The 22,115-nt window shown below is 46.4% G+C and overlaps 1 protein-coding gene across 5 annotated transcripts in view; it reads left to right on the top strand.

Annotated features, from left to right (window-relative positions):
• Positions 1-22,115, top strand: part of SLC7A1 (solute carrier family 7 member 1) — a 57,179-nt gene that overhangs the window by 5,518 nt on the left and 29,546 nt on the right. For all 5 annotated transcript variants that reach the window (XR_008972284.1, XM_057410389.1, XM_057410388.1 and 2 more), the window contains exons 2-7: positions 11,430-11,813; positions 13,561-13,719; positions 15,947-16,121; positions 18,214-18,338; positions 19,907-20,129; positions 20,935-21,074. Coding sequence is in view for 4 of the 5 variants with exons in the window: in XM_057410389.1 (XP_057266372.1) it covers positions 11,444-11,813; positions 13,561-13,719; positions 15,947-16,121; positions 18,214-18,338; positions 19,907-20,129; positions 20,935-21,074 (1,192 nt within the window). In the remaining variant the exon portion in view is untranslated. The remainder of the gene's footprint in view (positions 1-11,429; positions 11,814-13,560; positions 13,720-15,946; positions 16,122-18,213; positions 18,339-19,906; positions 20,130-20,934; positions 21,075-22,115) is intronic.

Below are 22,115 nucleotides of genomic sequence, written 5' to 3'. Positions count from 1 at the left end.
AAGAGAAAGGAAAGTGTTCAAAGCAGGTATTTAAAAGTGTATTCCAATTACTAGCTGAACTTTGCTGATACAGGTTTGAAGTGAAAAGGTGCTGGTACCATTGTATATCTGTCCATGCTGAATACAGATGCATTAGGCAGGACCTTTCTGGCTGTGCAGTCTGCTGGAAGAAAAAAAGCAAAATGTTCTGGCAAGAAGAAAGTGCAACACCCAGAATTCAAGCAGCTGAATTATAGATTAGGGTGGAAGTACCACATCTTGGAGGAAAAAAACAGTAGGCATTTGTTGAGATTTTGGAAATGAGAAGCTCTGTGATATTAGAGCAAGAATTTGGCCTCTAGCATCTTTTCATTTCAGGAAAGGTACCAACATAAGCAATAGAATGAAAAACTTAACAGTTAAGCAATGGGAGAAAAGCGGAAGCAAAATGATCATGCTTTGCTCTGAAGGTACTAGGATCAGTGCTTGGGCAGTCTTGAAATCCAAACCTTTGTTCAGAAAGTGCTCTTATTTTTGAGAAAGACAAATGTAAAGAGGCGTCATTGCTTTTGTGAGGGAAGTGGATTTCTGAGTTACTAAAGCCCCAAAGACCATTCGGAGACTTTCACACCTTTCTACTAACTGTCTTCAGAAAGGCAGGTCAGAATTCATTGAGGTGCCTTTTGCTTCTGCTGGCTCAAGGTTCAGTCTGTCCTCTGTCTTGAGGGGTGGTCTGGTGGAGTTTTCATAGATGTCTGCTGGAGCCCTGCAGTAGCAAGGGGAGGTGGATGTCTCTGGAGGGTCATTCCTCCCATCTCTCCTCTGAAGGGGTAAATTTATACCTGGAGGTGCCTGTCTTTGCTCTGTTGGTTACAGAGCGAGGTGAGATGATACCCTAAACCCAAATGTCTGCTTTGGAGTTGGCTGAAGCAATCCTACCCCTCATAACCTGATTGGCACAAGAAGAAATACAAGGATATCCCCCAAGGAAACATGTAAGTGATGAAGCCACACTGGTGTGCTTTGGCTGCTCCAGATAAACCATCATAGATGTTGGAGTGCTTTTGAACCTCCTTTTCCCTTTGAAGGAAATACCTGGAGAGCAGAACAGCATGATGCAGGACACCATCAAAAGCACAAAAGCGGCTCTTTGCTTTTCATGCCGCTGTTCAGACTCTTGGGCAGAAATGTTAATTGCAATTTGTTTCAGTTATTTTCCTTTAAAACCACTAGCACTTTTTTCCAAGTCCTACTACAGTGGAGCTAAGCAGAATATTTACAACCAGTTCGTTAACTTCCTGCTGTCACTTAAAAAGTCTAGTAGCAGCAGAGCTTACTATACTTCGAAGTTTCTTGTTCTAGGTAAATGACATGGGGAGAGAAGGTACTATACATGCTCAGATAAGTATGTTGAAATGTATAATGCAATCGCTTTCAAGTCACTCTTCCCCAGGTCTGTAGCATTGCATGGGGTTGTTGTGACCCAAATGCAGGACCTGGCACTTCGCCTTGTTGAACCTCATACCACTGGCCACAGCCCATCCATCCAGCCTGTCCACATCTCTCTGTAGAGCCTTCCTATCCTCCAGCAGATCAACACTCCCATTCAACTTGGTGTTCACTTATTTACTGAGGGTGCACTCAATCCCCTCATACAGATCATCAGTGAAGATAATAAATAACACTGGCCCTAACACTGAGCCCTGAGGGACACCACTAGTGACTGGTCGCTAACTATATGTGATGCCATTTACCACCACTCTTTGGGCTCAGTGATCCAGCCAGTTTCCAACCCAGCAAAGAATATACCTAATCCAGGCAATGAAAAGAAAATTTCCCAAGAGAATGCTGTCGGAGACAGTGTCAAGTAATTAAGGTCAATGACCACAGCCTTTGCCTCATCAACCAGGCGGGTCACCATATCATAGGAGATCAGGTTGGTCAAGCAGGACCTGCCCTACATGAGTGGGCCTGATCCCTCCGTTTTCCTGCACATGCTTTACGACCTCAGTTAGGATCATCTGCTCCATGTCCTTCCCCAGCGCTGAGCTCAGACTGACAGGCCTGTAGTTTCCAGTGTCTTGTTTCCTGCCCTTTTTTTAGAGAGGTATCACGTTGGCCAACCTCCAATCCTCTGAGACCTGCCCACTAGACCAGGATGCTGACAGATAACAGAGCGGCTTAGTGACCTCCTCTGCCAGCTCCTTCACCGCTTGGGTGGAACCCATCTGGACCCATAGACTTGTATACGTCTAAGTGGAGCAAGAGGTCGCTAACCATTGCTTCCTTAATTATGGGGACTTCAACCAGCTCCCCATCTCTGCCATCCAGCTCAGGGAACTGAGTAGCCTGAGGATGGCTGGCATGACTTAAAAGACTGAGGCAAAGGCAGCATGAAGTATCCCAGCTTTTTCCTCATCCTCAGTCACTAGGGTTCCCCTGGTATCTGGTAGAGAGTGGAGGTTCTCCTTGGCCCTCCTTTTATTGCTAATATATTTGTAAAAGTATTTGTTACGATCTTTTATCTCTCTGTTCTATCACAGTTCCATCTCTGCCTTTGTCATCCTAACTTTCTCTCTATATAACCTAACAACATCCCGGTATTTTTCATGGGGTGGTGGCTCCTTCTTCCACAGGTGATAAATTCTCTTTTTCCCTGAGTTCCAGCACTATCTCTCTGTTCAGCCAGGCTGGTCTCTTCCCTGCAGGTCTGATTGTTGACACATAGGGACTGCCTGCTCCTGCACCTTCAGAATATAATTCTTGAAGAGCATCCAGCCTTCCTGGACCCCTTTGTCCCTCAGTAATGTTTCCCAAGGAATTCTACCAACCAGCATCCTAAACAGGCCAAAGTCAGCCCTCTGGAAGTCTACGGTGGGGGTTTTGCTGACCTTCGTGACTTCTCCAAGGATTAAAAAGGCTTGCTTCTGACCAGTCAGTCTCCTGCTCAGATTTCCTTATTCGTTTGGCTGTTCCACCTCTTCCCACAGCTCTGCCACCATGCGGAGCACATCATCAACCTGCTGACATCTTGCACAGCCACCACCTAACATCGCCGACAGGCTCTGGCACAGCCAGACGCCGGGACAGGTATGGGGGACCTCTGTGCGTGTCGCCACGTCCCCCCTGGCCAGCAGAGAGGCCTGCGGTTGCTTCCTGCCGCGAGGCTGCTATCCCGGAGCAGCGTCCGGCTGAGCGCGGGCTGCGCTCCTCGCTGCGGGGTGCGGGGTGCGGGGTGCCGGGCCCTGCCCCTCACCTGCCCGCGCCCGCTCCCGCGCTCCCGGGCCGCGTTTACCGCTCGGGGCGGTGCCGTCCCTGCTGCGCCGCCCGCGTGAGTGCGCTGCGGCGTCAGCGGCGCTGCTGGTTCCTGGTCAGGGCGTGGGGAGGGCTCGGGGCGCCCGTGGTGGCTCTGGGGGCTCAGGAACCAGACTCCTGGGCGTTGCGGTCTCCCCACGCTGCGGTGCTGAAGGCGCCTCTCCGGAGATACCTTGGTAAATGCAGATGTCCATTTGAATGAGAATGTCCATCCCCCCCTTGGGGGTGGAAGTACCAAAATGAGCCCTCTGGAAAGGGCTTCCCAATGGGTTTGTTATCAGTGTGGTGATCAAAAAGTTGGCATCACCACTACATGCTTTTTCAGTGAGCTGACCTATTTTTAAACTAAAAATAGAGGGCAAGACCCGTTCTGTGTTGTTTGCCAGCATACCAGCATGGCATAAGCGCAAGATTTTTGTTCTGCAACCTAATAGCTCTGATGGTACAGCTGTTTGGGTGATCCGTTTGTTGAAGACTGAAAGGATGCTGAGGGAAAATGACTGTCCAGAGGACATCACCCTTGAGAAGGGTACAGATGGCAGTAGAGGTTTCAAAGTGGATATTAGCATATATGGGACAATGTTGAATGAGGATTTCTGCTCTTGCTTCCTCTGAGGTCGTGCCTGGGAGTTCATGGGGCTTGCAGCAGGGTCAGGCTTGGGTTTTCTCCTGTCCTTGTTAGAAAAAGTCCTTGTTCTGTCCTTAATTCTGCAAGAAGAAGAAGAAAATTCTCAGAAGCAGCAAGGCCTTGAAATAGGTAAGGAGTGCTTTTTCAGAAGCTGAAACAAATTGTAGTTGTTTAGGAAGTGATAGTACTGCTTATGTAAAATGGTGCCCTGTCAGCTTATTTTTACACGTGGTGTTTTATGTTTAGCAGCACAGATGTTTGTTACAGTTTACGGTTTGCTGTTAACCAGATGCAAGATTGCTTATTTTCTTACGGGATTGTTTTGGAGAATGTCCCTTTTTAGAATGTTGTTAATCGGGAAGGAAATCTATCAACCTGATATAATAGGTATGTTAACCATTAGATAAGAGGAGGAAGAATATCTTATTTTATTTGAAAATACAATGCAGTCAAGGAACAAGAATTTGGACAGGGAACAAAAGTAACAAACATAAAATGCACTTTAAATAAAAGACAAGGACCAGTAGCAGTAGGTGGAATTTAGACCCTATTGAAGTTGGTGGGAGCTTTGCCATTGACTTCAGTGGGACAGGATTTCACCCAAGGATGTGGCCCCTGCCCCAGAGTACACCCTGCTAAGTTATCTAGGTGTGTCATTGCTTCCCGCTGGTCTCAAAGCCCTCGGCTCTGACTGAAACATGAAGGTGCCTCCTCTGCTCCTGAAGGTGCCCAAAGTCTTGGAGTGAAGCCATTTCCTACCCAGGGCCTGAGCAGCCAGGGCTTGCAGTGTTTCTCATCAGAGAAACTGGAGCTAAAGTAGGGGTGAGAGCTAGGTGTGTGCAGAGCAAAGCTAGTCTGTAATTCAGATCAGTGTTTCTAGCATTCAGATCAAGTTTCCTCAGCTTGAAGGTGGTTATGTACAATATGGTAGTGTTCCTGGAATAATTTATATTGTTTTATGTGGTCAGGACTGTGTTATGCTGCAGGAATACTGATTGTACATTCAAAAAAAGGCTCATCGTTTCAAGTATGGTTGGGAGTGGGAGTGAGAGGAACCAGCCCGGAACATATTTCCTTACTTCAAAGGCAAGAACGCCTGTTTCAGAAAGTGAGGTCACAGCCGGATCCAACTTCTAAGGAGGGAAAAATAATAATCTCTGTGAAAATCACCCTTTGATACAAGTGCAAAGATAACAAATGATACCTAGCAGAGGAAAGGTTTTGGGCAGAGGTGTAATGAATGGCCCCTATACTGCATCGTACTAAACCAAAAGATTGTTCTCCTGACAAAAAATCCCACCTGTCTTTTATTGAAGGTCTCTTTGCCAAGCTATGCTGAAAATAATTGAAAGGGAAAGGTTGATTTGGTACCTGCTGTTTCAAAAGCAACAAAAACATGTGAGAGATGTTTAGGATGAAGATCAGTCACCTGTGTGATGAAGGACAGTGCTGTGTATGAGCAATGCAGAACATGGCTGCAGTGCCCTGTCTTTTATCTGCATGTTGTTAGGAGGTATTTTATTCACAACACAGATGCTCAGACCTTCTGAGGATGCTTTTTGGGCAGGACGAAGTTGCTACCTAGATCTTGAGTGTGGCTCTCAACTGCAGGGAACCTTGATCCACCTCTACCTGGAGGCACTTCCTATACAAGGATAATGTCACACTGCACAGCCTGGCCTCTGCCTTTTGCTTCTGTTTCCCACAGAGCAGGCTGTCTGTGGCACTTTGTGATATATGGGGCAGTGGGTCACTTACGCACTGCAAGCAGGTGTATCATTAGTACTATCAGGCTCTTAAGGCTAGCCCCATTCCCATTGTGTGGGCATGATAGAAACCCACACATTGATCATAGAATGGTTTGGGTTGGAAAGGACATTAAGATCATGTAGTTCCAACCCCCCTGCCACAGGCAGGAACTCCTCACCCTGGACAATGTTGCCCAAGGTTCTGTAGAGCCTGGCCTTGAACACTGACAAGGATGGAGCATTTACCACATCTTTGAGCAGCCTATTCCAGTCCTCACCACCCTCACAGTAAAGAACTTCCTTATATCTAACCTGAGCTGCCCCCTTTAATTTTGAACCAATTACCCCTTGTCCTATCACTGCAGTCCCTGATGAAGAGTCCCTCTCCAGCATCCTTGTAGGCCTCCTTCAGATACTGAGAGGCTGCTGTGAGGTCTCCATGCAGCCTCCTCTTTTCCAGGCTGAACAGCCCCAACTTTCTCAGCCTGTCTTCATACAGGAGGTGCTCCAGCCCCCTGATCATCCTTGTGTCCCTCTTCTGGACTTGTTCCAACAGCTCCGTGTCCTTATGCTGAGGACACCAGAACTGCACACAGTAGTCTAAGTGGGGTTTCACAAGAGCAGAGCAGAGGGGCAGGATCACCTCCTTTGACCTGCTGGTCACACTCCTTTTGATGCAGCTCAGGACATGGTTGGTTTCTTGGCTGCGAGCACACACTGAAGCCAGCTCACGTTGAGTTTCTCATCAGCCAACATCTCCAAGTCCTTCTCCACAGGGCTGCTCTGAATCACTTCTTCTCCCTCACCTGGATTTTCCATGTAAAAAATGCTCAGCACCTAGTAGGATGAAACCCTGTATGCTCAGCAACACTGATGTCAACTCAGATGTGCAAACCCTGAGGAGCACAAAATAATGGATAAGTCACTGTGATCTGGGGAGGTCTGGACCTTATGCATGGTGAAATGTCTTAGGAAGATCTCTTCTCTGGTCTTCTGTGGTTGGTCCAGCTCAGCCCCAGTGGTCCATCTGGGCCTACCCAGGGACTCTGTGCAAAGGGCAGGCGAGCCCTGCTGATTGCACTGCATCCCTGCAGACCTCCCTGGATCTTGCTTCTTTCTGAGCTGGGGCATCTCTCTACCTCCTTTCCATTTTCTGTCTTCATTAATAGCCTCAGCTGGGACATCACTGTATTCTGTGTTGCTTCTAACTCCTCTGTTCAGGCCATTGAATGTCTAAACCCTGCTATGAATATTGACTTAGCAAGTGGTAAACTTTTTCACCAGTCTTGTGGCATTTCTTGATGTTTCTGTAGTGCAGAATAAACCCGTGTTTGTCCTGAAATCCAGAGTTTGGTCTGAGTTAAACTGGTCTTGACTTTCACACTAACTTTGGAAAATAAATCCAGTAACACATTTCCTGTGGGTATCCTGTTCATAGTTGGCTGCAGTTTATGGCGAGGACTTCTTTGTTTTGTTTTGGAGGGCTTTTTTTTGTCTTTTCTGTAGCATTTTTTCTTGGTGCACAGCACTGGGATCCTCCCCGTTTCCTGGAGCTCCAGACTGAATGTAAACCACCACCACCGCCAGGCAGTGGTGGATGAGTTAGCCCAGTTACTGTGGTCTTTGTAGGACACAGATATTAGTGGAACCTCTGCATCACTCAGGTGGGAGTTAAGCAAAGCCTAGGGCTTGTATTGTCCTAGAAAGCACTGAAATTCATAGGAGATGCTCCAGTGCACTGCTCTCCACGTCACCTTATCCCAGTTCAAAGTTTAGGACTGCCTTGTCCCTGCTTTGGGGAGGGGGCAGGTGTCCAGTGAAAGCAATCCTGGCTGACAGGATTGGGTAGAGTTGAAGAAACAGGTTTGGGTAGAGTTGGAGAAACTGCGTGAGTAAACCGACATGAATTCACGTGGGTGAAGAGGTCTGTCCGCTTACTGAAGGGAGAAGATAGTTTCCCTTCTCTGTGTGTGCTGGGAGTTCCCATGGTTCATCAAATGAGATTTTATAAGATTGGCCTGAAACCTGCCTTTCTTCATTAGTCTAAATCCATGTCTCTCAGGAGAATGTTTGAGTGCTGTTGGTGGAGGAGAAAATTCCTGACACGGTGAGACTTGTAAATCCTCAGCCTTGTTCCTGCAGTTGTAATTACTTTCTCATAGTAGGGGAGTTAGCATAAGGCCAAGAGAAAAGGACTTAAGTTAGTGCTATGATTGGTGTCTTGGAAAGGTGAAGAGGATTTTTTATTTTGTAGTTAATGCTGTGGTGACAAAGTTGAAGCATTGGATTTAAGAGCTTACTCAATTAAGTTTCTTAACATGTATTTTCCCATCTTTACACTGGGTTTCAGCCAGAGCTGATGAAGTACCAGTCTCACTTGACCATACTATAAATTGCATTTAGTAATATTTTTGCCTAAACATTATTCTCAGCATGCTATTGATGTTAGAGTGTGCTGTATACTACTGGCCCATTATTGGTATACAAGGCACTATTCATTGGAGAGTGAAAGCCTTACTCCAACATTGCATCTAAATAAAAGAACCTTTATCCGTTTCCATAATTAATGAAGAAACGTTTTAAGGCCCTGCTGCCAAAGCTGGGCTAAATGCTGCAGTGTGAATATCAGGCTGGGTCTTCTTGGAGCTACAGGATGCAATCTGAGATGGAAGATGGCATCTAGTCCTACTCAAGTAGTGATTTTGGTGTCTGAAGCCAAATCTGGTTTGTAAAAGTATGGTAGGCTGCTGTCAGCACCAGCTCTGTTACTCTGGCTTCGGTTGCCTGTCATCTTTGGTTGGAGTATGGCTCTGTAGGGACATTCAAAGCTTCTTGATGCATGTCACAAGTGTTGGGCTAGCTCCACTGGAGGCCCATTCAAGATGAAGAACATATTTTTCTGTGTATGTGAATTAGGAGTGATCCAGCAGGTCCTATGGAAACATCCTACCTGTGGAGAGCATTGTATTATCCAATTGCCCAATTCTGAGTGAGTATGATGATGCTGGGATGAAGGTGGGATGGCAGAGTGTGGGCTGAGGAAAATGGCTGCAGTTAGTGGGAGCAGCACATAGGAGGGTTAGGGACAGGTAATCAGAAAGAACCGGGGCAGGATCTGGTGATCCAGCAAAGTGAAACCCCTGTCATAGGAAGTGGTGCCCATTGACTGGAGAAGAGCCAAGAGATAAGTGAGTTTACTTATGAGAGATGGGCAGATTCACTTGACAGTTTTATTTGATAAGAGGCACAGGGAAGCTGGCAGACTGTTGTGGCTTTTTCTACTTTTAGGGTTAAAAGGAAGAGTGATAGCTCTCCTTTATCTTGAGTAAAACTCTTGATGCAGTGCCACACCCCAGGTTGTTTAAGATAAGGACTGGTAGGTGGTGTGGTTTAAGCCCAGCAGTAAAACAGAACCATGCAGTCACTCTGTCACTCCCCCTCTTCCCCCTGCCCCCCTGCTTCTGGAGGGATGGGGAGGAGAATCGAAAGAATGTAACTTTCATGGGTTGAGTTAAGAACAGTCCAGTAACTAAGGTATAACACAAACCACTACTGCTACCACCAGTAATAATAATGATAAGGGAAATAAGATGACAAGAGAATAAAACTGCTTACCACCTGCTGACTGATACCCAGCCCGACTGAGCAGTGAGCTGCCCCCAGTTTATATACCGGGCATGACGTGCTCTAGTATGGAATACCTCTTGGCTAGTTTGGGTCAGGTGTCCTGTCTCTGCTTCCTTCCGGCTTCCCCTTCTCCCTGGCAGAGCATGAGACTCAGTCCTTGGTCAGAGTAAACATTACTGAGCAACAACTAAAAACATGGTGTTATCAGCACTGTTCCCAGGCTGAAAGTCAAAACCACGGCACTGCAGCAGCTACTAAGAAGGAGAAAAATGACTGCTACTGCTGAACCCAGGACAGCAGGAAACTGCATGGGGCACAAAGGATGGAGAGAGGACTTGGAGAGGAAAACAGACATCAGTAAAGGACTGGGGCCCTTACCAGTTGCTCTTGGGATGCTTTTTTTGCTTCTTCTGATGGTTCCTCTTGATGCAACAAGTACAAGGGTGCTAATGGGATATACTGCTGCTCAGAGGGTGGTTCAGAGAACAGCTGCACACAGGGCAAGGGACTGTCCATGTCTTTGGGGCTTAGATCCCTTTCCTTTGTAATACGAAGTCTAATGTTGTGACTCATCTCTAAAGATACATTGGTGTAATGACCCAAGTGGGGAAAGTCCATTCTTGGCACAGGATCATGTGTGTAAACGCTGCCTAACAAAGCATTTGGCTGGAGAGTAGCAGAGTGTTGGTGGAGCTTTCCAACAGTGGAGTTAAGGCACCTGGAAATCTTGAAGGAAAGGTGTTATGTTACGCCATAGCTGCCTGTGACAACTGGGGCTAGACTTGGCAGTGTAAAAGGAAAGAACTCCTGCTGTGCTCATGGATTCAGGTGAGGAGGAGCCCTCTAGATGCTCTCTAAAGGCAAGGACAGTTCTGAAGCGCCAAACTTAATTGTTTTCAGAAAGAGTAAGACAAAGCTTCTATACCTGTGCTGTGTGCAAGGACATAAATCTTAAAGGGGCAGACTCCCTAACAGCACTGATTCCACAGATGTCCTGGAGGAGATGACCCCACTGCTGGCTGTCCTGGTTTGACTGACTGTAGCTTTTAACAGGTGCTGTTACTGTCTGCATCTACCTGTGCAGATGGTCCAGTTTGTAGGCTTGATGAGTTACGTAACAAAACCTTCCCTTGGTGTAGCACTGCAAGATATGTGTCTCATGGGAAGAGAGACTCCAGAAGGATTTCTTAAGGGATCCCTCCACACAGAGGGATTTGCTTTTCCTGCTGCTAATCGCATCATAAAGTCCCAAGCAGGTGAGCTGCATATGAACTGCACGTGTGCTGATGCCGGTGCACATTGTTGCTTGGCCATGCCAGCGGGTCCGTGCACAGGAATAGTGCAGTTCCTGAAGTGGGACCCTGCAGCGGTGCTGTTCTGGGTGGGACAGGGTTGTTCAGGGAGCCCTGCTGTGCTCTCCCTTCAGTTGTTGCTTGAGCCTTTGCTTGGTGTAACAGAGTTAAAACTCGATTCTGTGTGTCTGTTTTCCTGAATGATACCTGTTTCAGCCTGCATAGTTGGAGGCCACAGCAGCCTGTGCTACTGCCTGTGGCTGCAGCTTGAGGAGGGGAAATGTCCTAGCAGGTCTGTTTGACGGCAGCTGGTGTCACTGACTGCAGTATGTGGTTGTGTTGTGTTCCAGGGACAGTAGTAGCACATGTGATGCCTTATTCTGGGATGTAATACTTCGTTCACCCTGAGACTTAAAAAATGTATGTCTCTTTTTAAAAGTACATCTCTCTCTTTCTACTTCTTTATACATTCCAGTCCAAGAGAGTTGCTCTGAAATCCAGAAGATGGGATTTGTGTTCTTGGCTTGCCCACTTGTCTGTGGACTGGGTGGTAGTGGAGCAGGGTAGGAGCTGGGGTGGAGTGCTGTGTCTTTCCTGGGATCGCACAGGCTTTGCAGTGTGACAGGGAGCAGGAAGCAGAAAACACTTTGGTTTTGTCTGTTTTAATTCTCTGTGCTAAGCCTAGGTGAAAAACCAAAGAAAACATTTTGCCATGTAAAAATGTGGAACTTGGGAAGCTTCATTTGTTGAAATGGAGCAGGGCTGTAGCAGTGTACCTGTGCAGTGATGCTGTTTTGTGGTATTCTGGTCCAGGTAATGATGGCAGCATCTTTCTTGCAGGCCCAGACACAAAGATGGAGTGTCAGAAAATCATCAATTTTGGTAACCAGCTTCTTCGCCGGAAAAACGTGGACTGCACTCGAGAAGACAGTCGGCTCTCGCGATGCCTCAACACGTTTGACTTAGTGGCTCTGGGTGTAGGCAGCACTTTGGGTGCAGGTGTCTATGTACTGGCTGGAGCCGTGGCACGGGAAAATGCGGGACCTGCCATTGTTATCTCCTTCTTGATTGCTGCCTTGGCTTCAGTGCTGGCTGGACTCTGCTATGGAGAATTTGGTGCTCGGGTTCCTAAGACGGGATCAGCTTATCTGTACAGCTACGTGACCGTGGGCGAGCTGTGGGCCTTCGTCACAGGGTGGAATTTAATCCTCTCCTATGTTATTGGTAAGTATAATGGGTGTGCTGTGAGGCCTTAGCTTTTGTCCAGGATGGCAGCATAGTTTGTAAGATCAGCCTTCTTTGGGTGCCTGTGTTACTCTTATCCTGGTGTCTGCTATGTTGGAAAAATGTCAGATTCCCTTCACTCCCTCAAGGCTGTTGGTTACAGAGTGTTCGGGATAAAGAGCTTACAGTTACATAGAACTGGCATCCAAGGAACTGGCATCTGATGTAATATGTGCAGGAGCTCATTGTTCCTGTCCTAGGACATGAAATATTAGAGCCAGGACAAAAGAAAAAAAAAACCAAAACCCAAACCCAAGCAGCACTAAAGAAATAGTCTGTCTACCGTAACTTGTGGAGTTTTTCAAGATAAAATTGATGGCTCTGATGTCCCACCTCTTTAAAAGAATTCACACTGTGCACTTTGTATGAACAGAAGAGTCTGTTCTGCAGCTTGTTTTCCCACTGTTGCAAAGCTGGATTAGGGTGGAGAGTGTTCCCAGCTTTGCTGCAGGCATTGCCTACCACTACTATAGAGGCTGTAGCTGTAGCTGAGCGCAGAGACTGTCTGACGTGATTGCCTGTGCTGGAGTTGAGACCTGAGCACCTGCCCGCAGGTGAGTGTGTCAGGACAAACTGTTCTAGATATAAGGTGGCCCCTGACTGCGTCCTCTGAGGAATTGCTCTGCAAACAAAACCAAACCAACCTCTTTTTTTAACTAGGTAGTTACATACAGTAGTAATTATATCCTGCAATTAGATGCTGTTATATATAGTGTAATGTATTAGACTTCGGGAGTAACCATAGCTACTTTCACGCAGAAGAGGGAGAAGTTGGCTATTACCCAAACCTACTTATTTTACACAGTGCTGTCACTGTCTGGTGGTAGCTCTTCGTTGTTACTATTTCAGTTCTCTGAAATGACTCTTCTGGCCCAGACAATGTCCCAGTCTTGGTCATCCTGAGACCCCAGGTTCAGTCCTCACCCTTGCAAGCTGTGCGTGGTTTGGTGCTCTCAGGAACCACAGCAAACAGCAGCCCTGGAGGGGTAAGTCTAAGCAGTTGCTGCAGGCAGTTGTACCGCTTGCTGGGATCATCACCACTGTCCTGCAGTGGGCTGACTTACACTCAGCTAACCTGTAAATTACATCTTTATCCCACTTGGAAGCTCTAGCTCTGGAGGCTGGAGCAGACCTGCTGGAGTGCAGAGCTTGTAGAGCTTGAGTGTTGTGATCCACACTCTGGTGCTCCAGTGTCGTGCTTCTGGAGGCCAGCTGGCTTCTGCAAGGTCCCTCTGCCTGAGCTGCAAGGACAGGCATCTGGGGTCCTGATCCAGAGTGCCCAGGGCTGCCAGGGCCTTTTGCCAGTGTGACAGTTGAACCTCTCTAGTGACAGAAATTACCAGGCCCGGGGGAAATTCAGGGTGCTGGGGGTGTAAGGAAAAGGTCAGTCTAGGCAGTAGCAAAGGCAAAGTTGGGGTTTACTAAGAAGCCAAACTGTAAGGATTCTTTTTATCTTGTCAGCTGAGCATGAGACCCATCACCTGTGTGTTTTACCACCAAGGCAGATGCCAGGCCTGAATACAGGCTGTGGGCTGGATCTGCAGAGGAAAGGTTGCTCCCAGCAGCTAGGAAGCACATGCAAGGTTGCTTTGGGGCCCCCCATGGCAAAAAGCCTTGCGAGGTGACCCCAGTTTGGAACGTGTGCCAACCACAAAGGGGGATCTGCATCCTTTCTGTCCTCTGGCAGGAACCTCGAGTGTGGCCAGAGCCTGGAGTGCGACGTTTGATGAGATCATAGGCCAGCACATTGAAGAGTTTTGCAAAAGATACATGAAGATGGATGCTCCTGGAGTGCTGGCAGAATACCCAGACATCTTTGCCGTGGTGATAATCACCATCCTAACAGGTAAAACCTCACAGGGGTCTGTGAGTCTTTGACCTTCCTCTGTCATTTCGTTGTTTGCTTTTGGACTTCGCATAGAGTCCTCATTTATTTTGAACAACATTGAAGACTTTTTCTTTGGTACATGTTTTGGATTGACCTATATAGTTGCTGTGGAGTTAACACAAAGCATAGCCTGTTTACAAGGTTTTTAATTAGAAGGGAGCATTCTCAATATTTTTTGAGCCACTTTTAAAACCTTCAATCAAATTTTATATAAGGAAGAAAAGAAAAGATGACTTGTTATCCTCAGTCAGGTATGGAAGTTTAATCCTTCCCTCCACAAATCCTATTACACAAGAATTCATTTAAGGAACCTTATTCCCCATTTGATAATCTGCCAATTTGCAGAGCTAGGAAAGTAGGGGGGGGGGGATGGGACTCAGTAACCATCTCATACTACTCTTTTGGTTTGGGTTCTTTTTGAAATATGTATAGGCTTCAGTTTGCAGCATTGAATGCAAGATTCTAGAGAAATAAATGTGTGACAAACACACAGGTCCCCTTTTTTCCTCTAAAAATGTGCCAAGGCTTTGGTCAGAATTTGAAAGTTTTGGAAAATTTTAAAATGAAAATCCTTCTGAACTAGTACCTCTGTTCCAACTGGATCTTGCAAAGCCGAATTTAGGCAAAGTTAAGAAATTATGCTTCTCATGTACCCCCTGTGGTTTCCAGAGCACAAAAGCTGCGGTGTCACCCCCACAAGGTTATCCCAGTATTTCCCACCCTGATCAAGATGAGCATCTCACAGGTGGGCTCACAGGAACAGGCTTCATAAGCATGGGACGCTTTGACATCTGGGTTTGCATTTGGATCTAGGACTATATCAAGGACTACTGAAGTCAATAGCAGCCCTCTGTTTTCAGGGCTACATCTGAATTGGAGAGATTTTCCTCTTTGTTCATTTGTATATAGTAGGAATTGCTTTGGTCTCAAGTTAGAATCTGGTCTTTCACCTCAGATACTATTTACAAAATTTAGGACTCCTCACTTTAGCACTACCTAGGCATAAAATTGTACAGATTGACAGTGGCTTTATTCCTCTGCATTGTGGAAATTCCCTGGATTTTAATAAATGCAAACCGTTCTTTTCTACAAAAGCTGCTGAATAAGCTTTAGTCCCAGTAATAAGCACTACAAGTTTATTTCTGTTTGCACTGTCCTGAACTTCAGATTTGTACAAGGTACTTTAAAAGTTTTCCTGGGCCAGGTACACAGTTCAGTCAAACTCTTCTCTGATGTGCCTGTCTCAGCTTATTTCCTATTTGAAAAGAAGGAAAGGTGAGTGCACAGGATGCTTCCCCTTGAAGTGCCTGCTGGAGTAGCAGTAAGGACACCCTATTGTGCTTCTCTTCTCCCTCAGGCCAGTGTGATTTTTTTTTTTTTACCTTCTTCCTCAGCCACCTTCTTAGATTTGGCTTAAAAGCTTGGGTTCTCAAAAATCAGACACCTGAAGAGCAAACACAAGTTACCAGAGCTGCTTGTTGTGAGAAGCCAACCTGTGCGTCAGTGAGTTGCTGGTTATCAAAGCCTGTAAACGTGCTTTTCTTCGCATGGATGCTCTTAAGATCACAAGCTGAAATCCTGCTCTTGCTGAACTCACTGACAAAGCTCCTGCTGATTGATTGGAGTGGGAGCAAGGTTCCCAAGATGCCACCTTCTGCTGTATCTTCAGCACTAGTAGTAGCTGTCCTCATGGATTCAGTCCCTGCCCATAGTTTCCCCTGCTTCTAGGGAAAGTGAACATTGTTCATAACTTGTGCATTTGGCCAAGACCTTAACTATAATGTTCTTTCACGAAAAACCATCTGGGTTGCTTCCACCTGGTCTCTGGGTGGAGCTGAGGCTGTGGCTAGCTGGCACAGCATGGTGCCATGAGGTGACTAGCACTGGCACTGAAAGCACTGGAAACAGCTTAGCTGTTTGCAAAGCACTTTACCAGGGGGATGTGCTACATAGGCATGGTGGGTGGGAAGGTGTGTTAATCCCACAGTAGTAATGTCAGGGCTGAAGGCCTTGTCCTGCTTCTGAGTGAGTTAATCCTGACATACCTGAACTACTTGGCTTTGTGGAGAAATGAGGTGTGGTAAGTTGGGCAGAGCACAGCAGGAACAGCTCTGAGCTATCTCTTCAAGTCCCCAGTGCCTGCTGGTAGTGAAATACCTGACTGCTTATGCCATTTTTTCCCCAGGGCTTTTAATTTTTGGCGTGAAGGAATCTGCCCTGGTGAACAAAGTGTTCACCTGCATCAACATCCTTGTTCTTGGCTTCGTCATGGTCTCAGGCTTCGTGAAAGGGTCTATTAAAAACTGGCAGCTGACTGAACAGGACATTTACAACACCAGCCATGGCACTTATGGAGACAAGTAGGTTGGATCATTTGTTCTCAGCTCTGAAATTGATAGGTTTACAAATGCAACTTTGTAGGGGAGTTTGTGGAGTGATTTAGAAAACTGGTGAATGGGATGCTCCCTCCTTTGCCAAATGCCTTGGAAGCAAAGCTGGCTTCAGTGGGTATGTTTGCTGAAAGCAATCTGTGCTGATGGGCTGAAATTGGGAGATAGGCTGTGTCAATGTGGGCCCTGCTGCAGGACTGACATTTCCAGCCTCATGACAAATACAGCATCCAAATTTGAGAGAAAAAGGTTTTTAGACAACTTCTTACCCAAGGCTACACCAGGCTTTCCTGGTGCCTCAGTGAAGCCATGACTGGGTGTAGCTCTGTAGTTTCTTTGGACACTGGGGGAGTATCCTTGAGGCATTGTTAGACCTTTTGGAGACCTTGTTCCAGATGCTCCAGTAAAATCATAATATCACAGAATCAAAGAATAGTTTGTGTTGGAAGAGGCCTTCAAAGATCATCTAGGCCAACCCCCCTGCAGTGAGCAGGGACATCTTCAACTAGATCAGGCTGCCCAGAACCACATCCAGTCTGGCCTTGAATGTCTCCAGGGTTGGCACATCCACCACCTCCCTGTGCAATCTGTGCCAGTGTTTCATCATCCTCCTTGTAAGGAATTTCTTCCTCATGTACAGCCTGAAGGGCAAGTTGCAGATTATTTTAATGAGTTGCAGAAATCATATCACAAATCCAATTTAATGGTATTTTGCTACTTGGCCAAAATCCTGTCTTCTTATAAGGATCCTTCAAGGGTTGCCAGAGATACAAGGCTGTTCATTTTTTTCTTGAGACTGTACAACACAGAATGAGGGCTTTTAAATATCTCCACATACATTAACTCAGTCCTGGCTCAGTATCTAAACCCTTTATCCTGGCCTGCAAGGAAGCACAGCTTAGCAAAAACTGAAGACATTTATAAATGTTGCATTGGTCAAATTTAGCTTGTGTGCAGGCTGCTTATTGAACCTCTCTGCAAAATTCAACCTGCTGAACAGGCTTCTATAGGACAGGTCTCTCTTTCTTCTCTGCTATTCCCATGCAAGGAGCAATTAGTGCAGTAGCTTCAAAGTGTAACAGTAGCTCTTTGACCTGCAGCACTTACTATTTTTGTGAAACCTGTCTGGGGCTTACTTTACTTTATCATTATTTCTGGAGTAATCCACATTTGGGTTGTGCTGCTTCTGCAAGTAGCAGGTCAGTTTACATCTAAGTCTCAGTGGAGCTTCTATGGGAGAGTTCAGATGCTTACACCTGATAAGACTTGCAGATTTGGGATTTACGTTAGTTGCCTTAATTCACTTTATGAGGGCTTTTCCCTGAAAAAGTGACATAATTACTTGAACTGGAGGGTACGTTATACATGACTCAGCACAGGCACATGGATCTGGGGTCCTGATCCAGAGTGCGCTGGGACCAATATGTGTTTGCCTGTTGACTTTATTGAACTTTGAGGCTCAGCAAAGCATCAGGGATGTAGGCTTCTCTCTTCCCTCAGTGTCACCAGCATGTGGTACAAACTTGGCACAGGGAATTCTGAGGTTAAGAGTGGAGAATTGTGCACATTCTAGACGGTCACAATACCCTGTGTTGATCTCTGATATTTACTTACCTACACATTGTCTGGGTCCATCCTAGGTGAAAAGGGCATGGTTTACATGTTTCTCAGTCTTTAGCTTTCAGAATTGCATGTTGTGCTTTGTCAAAAGCTTATGTTTAAATGAGTGTATTACACACATGCAATGATATTAGGAGAGGAATTTTAATATGCATGCTGTTTTCTCCTTGTCTTAGCTATTTTTACCCAGCCCCCAAAATAGGTGGTAGGAACAAACCATGAAGCATTTTTATTCCATGCATCCCCCAGGCTGTTGCAGGCCAGTCCCAAGCTCAGCCCTGTGTAGGGCTGTAGTATTTTGCATGGTATTTGTATGCAAGCATATGAAAGGGAGAGTGTGTTCTTCTTAAGCCCGGCTTTACATTTTGTTATGAGATATATGAGTAGTTTTGTTACTCCCACCTAGACAGGATGACTTCTAACTCAGTGCCATGCCTTTTAGTCAAACACAGGAGGAAAAGCTCTACGGTGTTGGAGGGTTTATGCCCTATGGATTGAAAGGAGTCCTCTCAGGGGCAGCCACGTGTTTTTATGCTTTCGTGGGATTTGACTGTATTGCCACTACAGGTAAGAGGGAAGGTGTCTTCATTCCAGTTTTGAACCTGGTTGGTGGTAGGTTGGCTTTCAGTAATGTTGCACAGCACAGGTAATGAGTAATTCAGGGTATTGCTTTCATCATCCCTCTGAACCTCAGCCCAAAATAGACTTTTGGCTCAGCTGTTCCTAATAGTCAAAGAGCTGAGTGTGTCCAAGTCCCTGGGTGCCTGAGTGTTGACTTTCAGCTGCTCTGGCAGGCAGCTAGACCATGTAATACACAAAATGAGCTTTCTCCCTCCTATGCCTGCAGGCTCCAATCTCATGGGTGGTCACTGGTGACACTGACCAGAAACAGAAAACATTACCAGTTAGGAAAACAGGGAAGGCTCGGGTTCACATGCCTTCTGTAACTGGTGAAGTTTGAATCTCTAACTCCAAGTGGTGCTTTAATCGACAGGTTATTCTTGAGTAGGGTTTTTCAGTGCGTTCAGGTGGAGAAGCTCTGCTGGCTTGGAGTATTTAAAGAGCCAGAGAAAGAGGGAGCCTCTGCAGAGTCATCTGCAGCCTAAAGCTGTGCCTCAAAGTTAGGAGTTTTTATGTCCAAAGGCTCTCTTTCTGAGAGAGAAGTCATCAGCATTGTCTTATTTTTCCTGGCTAAGAAGAATCTCAGTTCCCTGCAGAAAGGAAGGATTATCCTTAATTTCCCATTTGTCATGAACTGACTTGCTTCGAAGCTGGAGCAGAGAGAGGAAGAGATTATCACAAAGACAGATAAAGCGGTGCTGCCTCTTACTCCAAGGAGCTTGAGAAGTGCTGACTCCATTACTCCAGCCAGCCCTAGAGCCTCTCCTTGGAGAAGAAACACATTCATTTGCCTTTGACTTCTAGGTGTATGGGTCTCTGCTTAGTGGTTTTTCATCCCGAAAAGCCAAACCTGAGGAGTTCTTGCTTTCAGAGAAGGGCGGCTCTGTTGAACAGGGAAGACTCAATTAACCAGTGCCTGAATTTTGATATTTTTTAAAAAACATTCATCCCAGCCTAGTTGGCAAAAAATCTTCCTTAAAAAAGTAAAGGAAGTCCTTTTTTAAGAGGGTTTTTCAAGGATCTGTGTGATTTCCAGGTGCTGTGCAAAGTCTGCCTCTCTCTTGAACTGGACACCTATAGTGTTGTGTTCCCTGTTTAGCAGTTCTGGTGGAGATGCTGACTGAAATGGTCACCCATAGATTTGCCCTACAGTAATTTCCTGTCCCATCATTTGTGATCCTTGAATACTTGGGACTGCACTATCAGTGGAATAGCAGGATTAATTGGAGGTAAAAATAATCCTTTTTGGGGAAAGGACTGTTTTTAATCCAGATTGTTTCTGGGCCTGAGTTTACAAGGTCTCCACAAATACTTGTCAGAAGGAGTGACAGGAGCAGCAGAAGTAGGAGCAAACAGGCTGGTTTGCCTAGTGGTTGGGGCAGGCCATCAGCAGTGGCACAGTCAAAACAACACCTCGTTGCCTGTGAAGCCTTGAAAGCCCTGGTCAGCATGCCTTAGGCTGGGAAAAAGTTCTTGCTCATTGTTTAGTTGATGTTTATATTTCTTTCTTCTAGGTGAGGAGGTAAAAAACCCTCAGAAGGCCATTCCTATTGGCATTGTGGCATCTCTGCTCATCTGCTTTGTGGCTTATTTTGGCGTGTCAGCTGCCCTGACGCTCATGATGCCTTACTACCAGCTGGATACCAATAGCCCTTTACCCAATGCCTTTAAATATGTGGGTTGGGATGGAGCCAATTATGCTGTGGCTGTTGGTTCTTTGTGTGCGCTATCTACGAGGTGAGACTGCTGTTTCTTTGTGCATCTATCAAGGCAAACATGTATCTCCAGCTCCTTTAAAAAATGGGGCATGTCAGGGTTTTGCCTTCACTGTGCTCTGCTGCATCAAGAGAGCCAAAACCAGGGATGAAATTCGGACCTATTGACTTCAAAAGGACCAGGATTTCACCCTGTGATTTCAGAGTTGCACGTGACCAGTATCACTTCAGAAACACCCACCTAAGAAGCAGACCCAGCAGGTGCATCTCTGGAATATAAATATGGATAGAGTGACTAAGTCATGGAGGCAACTCCACAGTGCAATCACGGTTTGCATGCAAGACATCGTGGCCTGCTGAGTAGAGAGCAGGCTTGTGTCAGGTAGTGAAAGGTGCATCTTCTGGAGTGTATGGAGCTCACCACATCCAGTTTGTCTGCGGGACAGCTATCTGGATGGGTGGCAGGGCGGGCTGGAGGCAGATATGTCCTGTTCTGCACTCTGGAAGCTATTGTTTCAGATAAATTTAGACATATTCAGTTAGGTAAGCAGCTCACAGAGGCTCACAGAAGTTACAGCTTTTTTGCTACCTGAAAGCCAGGCTGTTTTCATGCCCCATGGCTTGTTTAAGTATCCAGATTCTTAGAGCTGCACCTCAGTTGCTAGCTATCAGTAACAGTGCAGGGGGAGCCCTTGAAGAAGAAGCTTAAGTGAAGGAAAGCCACCTGTTCTATATCTGTACTGCCATAAACTTGCTTTCATTTGTGTGCCTGTGCTCCTCAGGAGGTGATGATATAAGTAGATCATTTCCCCTTTCTTTGTCCTTAGTCTCCTTGGCTCCATGTTTCCAATGCCTCGAATAATTTATGCTATGGCAGAAGATGGACTTCTTTTTAAATTTTTGGCTAAAGTCAATGAGAAAAGAAAAACTCCAATAATTGCAACAGTGACTTCAGGAATCATTGCAGGTAATGTCCAAAGACTTGTGCAAATGTGTGGAAAGGGCACATAAGCTCTTCACAGGAGCAGTTTAGGTCCACCTGACTCTATCCCACTTATTAGTTGGATGTATTGCACAGCATGACATCCCAGAGAGTGTCCTGGGTTTCCAGGGCATGCACTGGAGGGGCTGGGTGAGCATGAATAGCTGTCCCTCTTTCTCAGAGCTTATTGTTGCCATCCCATCTCATGCCAAGAATTGCTGTTATCTGCTCCCTGGGTGCTCTGCTGGCCTTAAAAATAATTAACCCCCTGCAACATGGCAGTCGGGGTGCCCAGCATCCTTGTGGCTGCTGGCCTGGCATGGTTGAAGACACTGCACTGCCTGTGGGTAGCAGCTCGGCAGAAGATGCCAGAGCAGCCGGAGACAGGCAGATGGTCCCAGTGGCACTGGTATTTGTTAATCAGTTAGTCTCAGCTGGCAGCCGTTCTGTTCTTCCCTCTCCCAGCCCTCAGGAATATGGGAATTAAACCTCCCAGATGGCAAGGATGAGCAGCTTACCCTCTTCTTGCAGCTTCCTTACGATGCCTGCAAATGCAGGATTAGACATTGATACAAGAACTTGCCACCTTTGGAGGGGAGTGCTGCTAGACTGCCATCGTGAGCTCTGAGCTCGTATGACTGGTGGTGTCACCTCTGTGTCTGACTGTGCTGTCTGTCCTCCGCTCACTTGTTTCTCCTTCTGAAGGCCTTTATACAAAGTTCTGTACAACCGGGGGTTGCCTGCTAAAGGTGTGTAAGCGCCGTAAGGTAATCCTTGAGGGATGGTAGTCTATGCCTTTGTCTGGAAATTCCATAATAGTCATGGTACCTCAAGATTCCCTCCTTGATGCTTGTTCCCATTGCATGTACAAGCCTAGTTTTGCCCCAGCTGAGCTGAGACACTGGAGCAAGGTGCTGCCTGTCCTCTAGCTACTTCCAGGAGATAACTGTTGCATTAGGGGTGCTGCGGCTATGCCAGGGGACTCCAGCAACAAGTCTGTGGCTTAAACACCTGCTTATTGTTGGT

Source organism: Pezoporus wallicus, unplaced genomic scaffold (genome assembly GCF_028554395.1).
Source record: "Pezoporus wallicus isolate ANWC-B61680 ecotype Strahan unplaced genomic scaffold, APGP_CSIRO_Pwel_v1 contig_1876, whole genome shotgun sequence".
In the NCBI taxonomy this organism is placed as follows: domain Eukaryota; kingdom Metazoa; phylum Chordata; class Aves; order Psittaciformes; family Psittacidae; genus Pezoporus; species Pezoporus wallicus.
The sequence above is the reverse complement of the archived record's forward strand: the minus strand, read 5'-3'. Positions and strand labels throughout refer to the sequence as shown.